A 12125-nucleotide genomic window follows, 5' to 3' on the forward strand; every position below is an offset into this window, starting at 1 on the left:
GGATCCTACTTTATTAAACGACACAATCACGAATTCGGGCCACGATTCACTACTCTAACAAAGATAAACTCACTTGTATTAAGACGTGAATAAATATCCAACTAAAGTCGTAAATGTAACCTGTTAGCAATGCATTCTGACACTCAATAATACGATGGTTTAAGTTCTAAGCTATTTATTATTCTAAACCAATTAAAGCGAGCGTGTGGACTGGGTAAATGTCATCTGGAAAACCTTTTTGTATATCCTTCTTGACCGTTTTCAGTTTAGCCTCCTGAATTAATTTCTCCAGCAGCTCTATAGGTCGCGTAACAGATGAGTCATCCTCATCGTACTCTAATTCTTTGGATGTTGCTATATTTTCTTTTATGATAATCATACCACGTTTATTCAGAGATATTCGGCACCGCTCAAGGAAATCAATCAAGTCGTAATCCTTTAAATGCCCGCTTACCCACTGGCACCAGATGAGATCGTACGTTTTTTGCGGTTTGAAATTCTGAAGACCGCAGTTGTACACCGATTCTATATTCCCATAATCTGCGCCAATGTAGTCTTTGGCGCTTGTAAGAAACTTTTCATCCTGCTCAACTAAATCGACTTTTTCAAATCGTGGTAGCAGTACGTGCTTAGTTACTCTCCCGATCCCTGCTCCACAATCCAGAGCTAATTTTGTGTCTGGAGGGTTTTTGAGAGCCAATATTTCATCTAAGAATTTCCTGGATCCATCGAGGTCGATTTCTGAAATGTGACCAAAGCCACCGAGTACTCCGTCGACCGTTGCTGGCACATTGGCCCAGTAAAGCGCTGCTCTTTTGTAAAATAAACTTTCGGTCATCGTGCCATTTTTTTTATTAGTTTTATTTATTATTTCTTAACTGTCACTTTTGACTACCACATGACAATTTTATGTTTTCTTTTTGGCAAAAAGCCATTCCTTGCCATCCTCCGTGACATTCAAAGAATTTTGTTTTTTTGAGATACAATCTTTTTTTCTGCAAACTCTGTTACTTACGGTTTCAAATTCATGCGCAGTTATAAGTAATAATGTAGTTCATGTGAATTGTTCGGGAGACTGTTGTTACTTTTTCTAAATTCTGATTGTTTTGTTGCAGGCTTTGATAGCGGCAGTGAATGAGACCCCGGAGGAGGACATCCGCGATGCTCTGAAGTCGCAGACAGAACATCAGCTGGCGCTAGTTCCGCGCGGGCCCAAGCTTGTGAAGGATACCATCGCGTACAATACTACTGTCACTACTGATGACACCGTAAGACAATGTTATTTACCTTTAGAATCAGAAGTTTCATTTAAAATGTTTTTACCCATAGTGTTATTAATGAGAATGAAAGGAACACTTTGTAGGATTCTTTCAGTACGCATGTATGAGGTTTGATTCATTGAATTGATCTACAAAAAATAATTAACAGACTGATCGTCAGTTATTTGCTTTGAGATTGGCACCACTACTACCCAAGCGACGCACGTTTGGGTGTTCCTGATACTTTCTACTCGTAGTTCTCAAAATACTGCTGCGCAGTCCTTCTTATGTACATTAACCTGTCTAGACGCTAATACTATGTATTTGTCTACAACACCTCTATTATCACCAAAAGAAATACTAAGACTGTTTGTGGGTCATGGGTGCCTGAAATTAGAAGTAGTTATCGATACAAAAGCAAACAAAAGCCCAGATTTGTTTAAAAGCAGCGGTTCCAGTTTTTTTTTACTTTTGTGTCATTTACATACATAACGCTTGACACATACTAACCAATATTCAAATATCAATACGAATGTTCAAAATAAAAGAGCAAACTTACTTATTTATTGTTCAATATTGCTAATTTGATGGTTAGATTTCACAAACTACTTCCAAGAAATAGAATTGGGAAACGGAACCGGCTCTAGTCGAATAACGGCTGAAGTGTCTCGACAATAAATATGTATTTCTTAATTTTATAGTAATATAATAGAGGCGGATTGGGTTGCATTTCTGTTGTTCTTAACTAGGTATTCATTACTGACCGTTGGGTTTGCGCAAATATGAGTCAACAAATATTAGTGTCCCAGAAACTATACTGACCGCTGTATGGAAGATTTTTCTTCTCTTTTTCTATGACGTTAGTTTTTTTGCAAGATCATAAGGAGACAAGATAAATTAAGTGAATGATCTCTGGCAATGAAAATGATCTCTCTTCTCTGGCAGCATTGTTACTGGTCCATGTTTCAAAGATGAATTTTTGGGTCAAATGAAGAGCTGGAGTCCTTTAATATCCAGGGATTAGCTTGTGGATTCTAGCACAAGGTAAAATATGAAATATTGGCCACCTCTCGGTCACCGGGGTAAAATAGATTTTCGGGTAACATAAGACCTTGAAAAAATACCTTTAAATAATCCCATAAATAATAATAAATATAATTATTGTATGCCATTGAATTTCTTCGTGCCCATTGTTTTAAAATTTCCATCGTAGCCAATAACAAAACGAAACATTGATCAATCCCCTTGATCTTAAGACCCAACACGTTGTACATCGCGACATTAACCATTTCCTGGTCAATGTGTACCTATTCAGAGATCGTGATGTTGTATAAATAAATTGAGTAAGTAACGGCCGTTCCCAATATAATATCTTTATGTTGTTTTGCTTACTAAAGATAGACTTTGGACATAAGCCCCATATATTCAAGTAACATCAAATTCCTATCTCTAGGAAGGAAAACATCATTATCATCATCCACAGGCCTCCTCTTCACGGACAAGGATTGACCGATTCTCACCACAGCAACAACCTCAAAACACCAGATACAATATTGGGAACAGCCGTTAGTAGGCCTTTCTATTGTAACCCGTGCATACCTAACCGTAGTTGTTTGTGGCAGGAGGAACTTCGCGCATTGCGACCAGATGGCACGATAGTGACGGAGACACGACACACCAAGGAGCAAGAACGGATCTGTGACGAAGAACTCTCTAAAGACGAGGTAGATGTTCTTGATATACTTAAGAGTTATGATATTAGTGTAGTACTTGATGTGATATACTTAATGTTAGGTAGCTCTCGACTAACCGTTAAGTGCCTACTTGTTACATGACCTTGAAAAACAATGTTTGAGGGAAGATGTTGAAAAGTGGTTTTCAGTAAGTACTGACTTTATAACTGGGAATCTACTAGAAAACTTAATTAATCATTTGTATTAACTTCAGTAATACGTATAGAATGACTTGCTTTGTGTTTTTCGCATTCTGTTTAAATGGCAAAGATATCATTCATCATGCTCTATCTGGGTTCGATTTCTACTTTTTAAATAGAAGACAATGATTTTGATGGATGATTTGCTGTTTAATTTATGTCATTTCTGGCTTTTGCGAAATTCTATTCAGATATTGATGAAAAGCGCTAGCTCTATACTTTATTGTAAATCTCGCATCATGTACCACATTTCATAGTTCCATATACTCTTTGTACGTTTTGATAATTTCAGTAGGTACTATAAAGGCATCTCCTTTTAATAGCGTTATCTCCACTTTTTATAAGGGAAAACATTTTGGGATCAAAAAAACTGCAATTATTGAATAATTATTTGTTTAAAATGTGCAGGCAAAATCTTTGGCGAGCGATAAGAGCGTGGTAGAACAGACAGGGGGCACGGAGCGACGCAAGCGAGTGGACCTCGAGCAGAGCACTGATCTGATGGCGGGTGGCTTGCGGGTCGCTACGCACATCAACTCGCGCTCCCGCACTGAAGAAGGTACGTAAATGTGAAAGATAAAAAAAAACCAAAACAATTCTGCCGACCCCAAATTGGGATAAGGGCAGAACGATGATGATGAGTCGATTCTGGTAAAACCTTATGTTGAAAATCATATAGTAATTCTAATTAGACATTCTTTTCAATTAATAATGTATTAAACTTCTAAATCCACTTACACTGGAAGCCGACCCAAACATAGTTGGGAAAAGGGTCGTGTATCAGTATTTAAATATTGTAGATAATTTTAAATACTGTAGTCTTAAAAAAACATTTATTTATTTAACTGAAAATATGTAAACAACTTTTTTTGTTTCAGTTGAAAGAGAGGGACAGCCGAACATGGATGACGATTGGGACAGTTTATCAGTGAGAATGCGACGACAGCGCCGACTCCGTCATGCCGGTAAGATGCTGAACTAATTAGTTCGCGTTACTGTCACTAGATGGCAAATATTGTAGTTCAGCTACTCGCTGGTAGATGGCGTTCTTTAGTTAGTAGTGCTTACAAACACTGATAGATGGCGCTGAATTAAAGTTTCCTTAGAGTATAAAAATATTTGATTCTTGGTGGTTTTATAAATCTAATCTCTTTAAAATTTATTTTTCATTTAACTTAAAAAAGAAAACATTTTAGAAATTATAATACATACAAAAAATGCAGTAGTTTTCTACATTTTGGTGGGTATTAGAGCTTTTTTTAGTTACTTAAATTATTAAAATTATAGCATCAGACAAAAGTCTATAGATTTTGAGTATATAACTCATTATATAATCAAAAATTAACAGCCTACAACACCATATAAGTTATCAAAAAGCCTTTAGATTTACTTATTTTACCTAAAGTTTATGAAGACAAGACAACTTCATAATTTATTATGTCCAAGTTCGCCATTCTTTGCTAAATAAGTTCATTGAGAGAACCACCTGTGTCTCTGATCGTTATGCTAATGGGTCGATGGTCGCATGAGGCCATTTCGAGTGTCAGCCTTGGTGGCAAAATAGTTCCGTGTAGGTACTAAAGAAAAACAGAATTGCTGAGCCTAAAATAGATAGTACTTCTGAAAGGTTTTTTCAATAATTAATTGCGTTATTAATAACTGCAGGTAAAATATAGGAAAACAGTTTATTTGACTAAAGGAAGTAAGTCTATGCTTCCGTTTTTATTGTGTTTATTCAAACCTGCTTGCATTAAGTTGAATTGAATTCGGTATATATGTCGCAGGGATATGATAAAAACGGGGATTTGATCAATTCCCTAAGGGATTTGATTAAATCACGGAGGATGTCAAAATAAAAATACGATTTTATCTTTTCCCTAAACAAATCTAGTGAATTGAACAAATCTCTAAACTGGTTCAGTGAAATGACAAAAAACATGTCAGTTCTTATTTGTGTCGCGCTTGCAAACACTAGGCAAGCCGTAAGTGTCTGTCACGCACAATGCAAAACGAATAGACGTGCCTGCAAGAAAAATAATGTTTAATGTAATTCACGATGCAACAGAGACAAATCAGCTACATGTTTTAATAAGTGACTATTACAAATAGGCACATCACACGCAAGTAAAATATTTTTTAAAGAAAAGTTCATAAAAAAATGTTCTGAGTAATGGTGATTTTTTATATCAATATTTCCTTGTATTGCACACACCTGATTATCATAATTATGTAGGTATATCTTACCCAATAAACCTTTAAAATATCAAAGCAAAATTATTTTTGTCATTTCACTGAACCAGTTTAGGGATTTGTTCAATTCACTAGATTTGTTTAGGGAAAAGATAAAATCGTGTTGTTATTTTAACATCCTCCGTAATTTGATCAAATCCCTTAGGGAATTGATCAAATCCCCGTTTTTATCATATCCCTGCGACATATATATTGAGTTTGACTTTGAATTGCAACAGCTGTATAGGTAAGTTATTCTTTCATCGAGATACATGATACTATTATGTAGTCTAATAATTCCAGTTAAAAATAACAACAACAATATCAAAGATTCAGTGCCGCCTACATAGTAGATCACTAACGCGCAATTTACTTCTTATACGCATACCTCATTCTAAATAGAATCTTAATTAGTCCGAACATTTACATCTGTCGTATTAAATAAAATTGATGCATTCTTATTGGCTGAATAAACATGAGGTATTTCTAACAGCCAATAGGATTCGTCGTTGAAAACGCACCCTCACGGCTGCTACTAGCTTTATTCGCAATAACTGGTTGCCTTAAAAGTTCATAGAATATTTTATGGGCAGGCGCCGTGGGCAGATACCTGTTGTAGTGACTCGCAATGAAATAATTATACCTTCTATTTTAATAGTATGTACTATGTAACGCTGGGAATACACGGGTGGTAGGCGAAGTTAGCATAGCTATTGCTGCTGATGACCCGAGGAGTGTAACAAGAGACGTGCTATTGCAAGTAGCTCTTTTAGCAGATGATCCAATATAAAGATTGAAAGGTGGGATGTAGAGGCGCATTTAAAAATGATAGAATTCAGAGTTCATATTAATTAAGGACTGCACCAGTTCAAATATTTAAGGATCTCCAGCGCGCTATACTCGCCTCTAAAACATAAGACCACCATTTTGATTGCCATCGACTTGTCAAGAACGAGAAGAAGGCATTTTATACTAGACTAATCGCAATGAAGACTAGGCAACTTTGTAGAAGAAATTAGTTCCCAAGTATTTACACGTTGTTCTCACTCTCTAAGGCTTTTGTCAAAACTGATAGTTTAGTGCCCTTTGTAAATCATATAAACCGTCACGCAAGTTTGAACTCGGCCTTAGGTTGGACAAGCGTTGTTACGTCTTACAAATTGAATGTTTTACAAGCTATTAAAGTTGGTCGTATTATTAGTTTTATATAGTTATCAAGTTCTTTCCCACTTATAGTTCATGTTGATTGAAATATTATGTCAGATCGGGTTAATTAAATTGAAGTCGACTATCCGGGTAAGGAATTCTGGAGATGTTCAATCAATTTATGGTTCGGAACTTTTTGTTCTATGATGTCCGTCACCTCTTTAGTTCAGTGTTCTTAGATGCTTTTAGTTTGCCTTTTAATAAAGTTAGTAAAACAAAGATCGCACAAGAAATCTGACCTGTCGATAATTCGGGTGGGTTCCATAATTAATTGACGATAGACACTATACAAATTGCAAAGTGGAAGGCAATTATCTATTGACTTTTAATTGACGAACTTAGGGCTTTTAAAATTAAATCGATGAGATGTTAGTAATAGGAAGAAGTAATATACGATACCATGACATTATTAAAATCTTTTGAAATAGGTAACGGAAATGATTCTAAATGCCAATCAAACTAGGCCATAAAAAGCCATAAAAATTAAATCATAAAAATCCTCACAATTTATTCAAAGTCCAGACAAAACAACATCTAGTGGACCATGAGATGTGTTATACATACCGACCTTGTGCTTAACCCTTCAATGGTCGCGTATTGTTCGTTCAAGTTGATCGATCGAGTTACTGCGGCAATGATACGAGTGTTGAATGCGCTTCCTAGTTGCAAATGACGCATGTAAGCTTTGGACGGTTGAGATGACAAATTGAGGAAAAAAGTGGACTGGTGTATGACTATTATTGGTGTACATAATTACCTTGCCTTTGATGGTGATGAATAAGCGATGATCTGATTTTGTTTACGTGATACCAGTGCGTGGCAGACTTTAAGATTTTTTATTTAATTTTCAATAAATATTTCTAAACTGAAATAAGTAAATAGGCGTTGTTCTTACTCAAAAGCTTGTAGATTACGTCTTCCTAAAGGCAATAAGTAAGCTTTAAGGAAATGAGCTGCCGGGACAGTTAGACCCCCACGCACTTTGCGTACAATGCCTATAAAAGGAGCGAGGGTACTTCCTGGCCCATCCGTGACAAGTGCCCAAGCCTTTGGAATTTTTGTTGTGCAAGTGGGTCTTAAATTCTCTTCGAGAGCTGCTAAACTATTCTTAAATTTAGTAACCTAACATATCGTTGTGATTAATGTGATTATTGTAGAAATGGAGGCCCATCAAAAACCTTTGTAAAGCCAGATATGCGATTATGAGTCTGCTAAAAGTCACTTAAAGATTTTGTAGATCTAGGTATACTGCGATTACCAATAAATACAAATATTCTTGTTGTTTATCGGTCAGCTTTCTGTCGACGGTAGAAGCACAGACTTTAGGAGCAAACAAAATAAGTAAACGTTGATCCAAATCTCGATAGAACGTCAAAGACATATCAGTATACTCTCAATGACAATATATTCACTTTCCCTCACAAATCTGGTAGGTAAATTGTTTTGCAAACAATTAAGGAGTTAGTAAACACACGTGGCACGTTCAAACGAGATTTTAAGTGGCCAATTTAATGGTACATGCCCATCAACTTGCCGCATATGGCGAATCATTGGGCCTACGCGCAATGCGGTTGTGACACGGCTAAAGCTCGTTTACTGTAATCCGTTCTGATGAAAATTTTTAGTAATATGTTTCGAATGGTTAGGAAGGGAAATGTGATTTTTAACGTGACGTAACTGCGTGTATGTGTATCAATCGTCGATGTATTAATGATATCAAAATATTGGTCTACTTCTCGATATAAGTTTTCTCCTTACAATTTTATGTATGCAACCCAAACGCAGGCCTGTTGCTATAGAATAGGGACAAATCACGGAGTACAATGGATTGATCTCATAAAAATGGTCGAATAGAAGTTTATTCCCCCACTTTCTTACTACTTTGTACACGTATCTTGTTTTATTTTGTGACAGTTATTGTTGAATATTAACCAAAATGTTAATAACTATTGTTTTGCTAGACTTTCATGTTTGTTCAGCTTGAACGGTTTGACATTCGCTTGGTTTCGCATTTTACTGCGTTTTCTTTACGATGCTGTCTCTTTGACCCCTAAGTCTGTAGTGTCGTTAATTATTTTATGTCCTCTATTTATATCCTTGAGTTTAAAGAAACCCCTGACGGCACTAAGATTTTTTAAGCGATAGTTTATTTAAACAAAAGCTATAGTTTTAGAGATACTCATTTATGTTTGTAAGATGAATGAAAAATTACACTGAGACAGGAATTGTTGATTGCCGGCGCGCTTACTGAACTTGGTCTATTCCTAAACAGTTTGAAGTTATATTAAATGGTTTTATTCTTCGAATAGTAATGAATGACTTAGTATGCCCACATGAGTAAATTTAAACCGCGGTAACTTCTATGAAACAATGATAAAATCCAAGTGCTTTCCCAAGTTCTAAGAACAAAAGCTGACCAGCGTGCTCCGCTTATATATGAGGTGTTCGCATGTAGTGACGTCATATACCATGCATTGTCCAAATAACAGAACTGCAGGACAATAAGGTTGTATAGCGTTAAATTCTGCGATAAGCACTACAGTTCAGAAAGCATAACTTTATGGTTTCAATTCTGTGATTCATGGATGTGTCACCGTGTTTATACATGTGCTATGGTGATTATTAAGTTGAGACTATATGTAGTTTCTTTCTGATTGTTTTTAATACTGTTAAATACGTAAAAGAAACTATTGACTGAGCCTGAGTCATAGAGGTAGTCAATTCGCAGGTCAAGTTTATGTTATGTCTGGATATTTTTTTATCTGAAAAATTGATAGTCAATTTGATTTGAAGAGTTAAATAGGTAACGAAAGTCAATTAATCTACGGGTGTCGTGGTCAATTCACCACGTTGACCACGGCATTCATACTTATTGGCATACCTAAGCCATGGTGTTTTTGAGATGGCTCACAAATAGTTTAAAATAATTTGTAGTTTTATGTAGTTAACTTTATTGGATCAAAACTCCCTCCGTAGAACAGGTGGGCTGTTATTTTGTCATGGATCGAGTCATATTCTATTTGCTAAGCTGGCACTACTTGGAAATCTATTTTCATATAATTATGAGTCACTGTTATGAATTTATTAATTCCAATACTTTATTAGGTAATTCATTACGTATGACTGTTCTTGTTTTCGAATCAAATATTCAGACGGCTCGGCTTGAGTATCTTACAAAGTCAAAGAAGGTAATTTTGTGTTTAAAAACGAACGTAATAAATTGTTTACGCAATTCCAGTAAATTACATTGTTTTGGTTTGAAAAGTTTTATATAGCTATTGTTGGAAATAGATTTGGCGACTTTATGGAAATGTTAGAATCTCTAAGTAACATAACTTTCAATTTCATTCTGTAGTTTCTAATAGGTTTTTCACCTAGAAAGTCGTATGTATAATCTGAACGATACTACGCATAAATCAGAGAAATTTCCTCATAAATGTGTATTTAATCACAGTTTTCGCAATGACGCGCGGCTATAGGGCGTGTAAACTTGATTGCGAAGATCGCCCGGTTCCGCACGCAATGTCGTAATGTCAGCGACTTGTCAATCTTGATGTAACAGCTTTTTATATAGATTCAGGCACATTTGCGGTGCCCTTTTGAAGTTTTGAGAACGATGTAAGGGACAAATTCGTATCGAACGGTATTTGAAATACCATTCAATTCAAATCAAGCACCATTAAGGTTGCATTTGTTAGATAATATTATTTATTAGGACTTTAATTCAGCCGCCAGTGCCACCATTTCTCTCCCTTGGATATTACCTAAAATGGCCACTGCTCTAAGAATACTGATCTCAATACAATAGTCGTATTGCCATCTTAGTTAAATGACCACCAAAGTTGACAATAATTACATAATACCATAAACATAACGTGAAGTAATACTGACCTAGAAATTATCATTCAGTGAATAATATGCACGTTAATGTCTCGTAGCAGTTAAGTAAAGTTGTCTCGGCTGTACATCGCATTGACCTTCGGTAGTTTGGCAAACTTATTGACTGAATGATTACGCCATAGCGTGTGTTAGAGGATGCGGTGCGGGCGCCACTCCACCGCGAGCCGCAGCGCGAGCGCCCGCGCCGCCGCACTGTGCTCCGCGCTCATACTTCACTCTGTTTACAGAACACGACAAGGATTACAAACGTCCCGTCGACTACGACATCGAAGAGGAAACACGCAAGAAAGAAACATCCAAGTGGCTGGAAAACCATTTCGGCAGTGAATCCCGCTCATCACACGACTCTATCGCTGAAGAAATAGGACGAAGACCTGATCCCGCCTTTTATAAAAAGGCTGAAGACGAGGGATACTACGGGAAGACATCATCTGTGCCACCACCACCTGTGTATGGAGATCGTGTGCTTCGCAAAACGAAATCGTCGACGCCTTCAGACGAACGACCAGCAGCACCAGTGAACAGGACCGGTGGATACTTCAAGGGAGTTGCGGACTGGTCGCAGCGACGTGCCAGTAAACCCAGGATGCCTGAACCACGCAGCTCATCACCATCTCCACCGACAGTGCGTTCACCATATGCTAGTGACGATCGATTAAACGGCTCCTCCCCTAGACATGTGTACGGGAAGCGCGACTCGCCTCAGGGGAGGTCATCACCTATCGGCCGCCGTCATCCGCCCTCGCGCGACGACTCCGCCTACGTATCGTCGTCAACTATGCACAGCCCACCGCGTGGCTCGCCTTTCCGGCCGCTAGAAGCCGAGCGCTCCTTCCGCGAGCCCTCGGTCGAAGACGACTACCGGCCTATCGCGCCGGAACGAAAACGACCGGTGAAACAAAGACTATCTGAAGAACATCGTTACGACAGTGGCTACAGAAGCTCATCCCGGAACGAGAATTCGGGACGGTCACGTGATAGTCGTGAAGAAGGGGCAGTAGAACCCCCGCCGGATTATTCTCCTCCCAGAGAGAGGCGTGAAAGTTCGGACAGAGATCGTACACCACCGAGGCGACGGGACAGGGATGAACGCAAACAGAATCAGAAAACTCGTTTCGCTGACAATGGGCGGCGTCCATCTCCGGCACGTAAGTCAGTGGGGTCTGCGATCGGGAACTCAATTCGGAAGTTGGTTGGTAAGATTCGCTCGGCATCTGCGGAGCGGCGTGCTCGCTGGCGCAACTCTCGGACGCCGTCGCCGGAGCACTCGTCGCGCACCTACAAGCAGTACGGTGGCGAGCTGGCGCCCCCCGTCGCTCCACCGCACCGCTACTACCTTGGGGAGGACCCCTTCGCGCCCAGCATCTACGGCCGAGAGCACAAGTACGAGGGCAGTTCGAGACGCGCAGCCGTCGCCGACGCCCGCGATCACCGCGAAAGGTGAGCATTAATTACTTCCTATTGTCATCAAAACATCAATAAAATTAATAAGCCTTTGTAATAAAATGTGTCGCTTCATATTTGGCATCAGTCATAACAGCCTCTCCCGCGTTTATCTATTTTGGTGTTGAACACATTAAGCTCATGATCTTAGATGA

General features: G+C 38.3%; 3 protein-coding genes across 5 annotated transcripts in view; 1 reads left to right on the forward strand and 2 right to left on the reverse strand.

The window, feature by feature from the left end:
* LOC110374799 (uncharacterized) overlaps positions 1-12125 on the reverse strand; it is a 340622-nt gene that overhangs the window by 180420 nt on the left and 148077 nt on the right. The gene's annotated exons all lie outside the window — the stretch shown is intronic.
* The window catches only part of Chas (chascon), a 106828-nt gene that overhangs the window by 90799 nt on the left and 3904 nt on the right, over positions 1-12125 (forward strand). For all 3 annotated transcript variants that reach the window (XM_021332628.3, XM_021332627.3, XM_064036062.1), the window contains 5 exons: positions 1116-1268; positions 2882-2983; positions 3601-3751; positions 4071-4157; positions 10755-11967. In XM_021332628.3, the coding sequence (XP_021188303.3) occupies positions 1116-1268; positions 2882-2983; positions 3601-3751; positions 4071-4157; positions 10755-11967 (1706 nt within the window). The remainder of the gene's footprint in view (positions 1-1115; positions 1269-2881; positions 2984-3600; positions 3752-4070; positions 4158-10754; positions 11968-12125) is intronic.
* Positions 159-912, reverse strand: LOC110374792 (N-terminal Xaa-Pro-Lys N-methyltransferase 1-like). Its single transcript, XM_021332670.3, has one exon. The coding sequence runs from the start codon at positions 836-838 to the stop codon at positions 179-181; it is 660 nt and encodes a 219-aa protein (XP_021188345.2). The 5' UTR covers positions 839-912; the 3' UTR covers positions 159-178.

Source organism: Helicoverpa armigera, chromosome 8, assembly GCF_030705265.1.
Source record: "Helicoverpa armigera isolate CAAS_96S chromosome 8, ASM3070526v1, whole genome shotgun sequence".
In the NCBI taxonomy this organism is placed as follows: domain Eukaryota; kingdom Metazoa; phylum Arthropoda; class Insecta; order Lepidoptera; family Noctuidae; genus Helicoverpa; species Helicoverpa armigera.

Bases quoted from the DNA above. Each gene is read 5' to 3' on its own strand.
- LOC110374792 (XM_021332670.3), bottom strand. From the start codon at position 838: ATGACCGAAAGTTTATTTTACAAAAGAGCAGCGCTTTACTGGGCCAAT.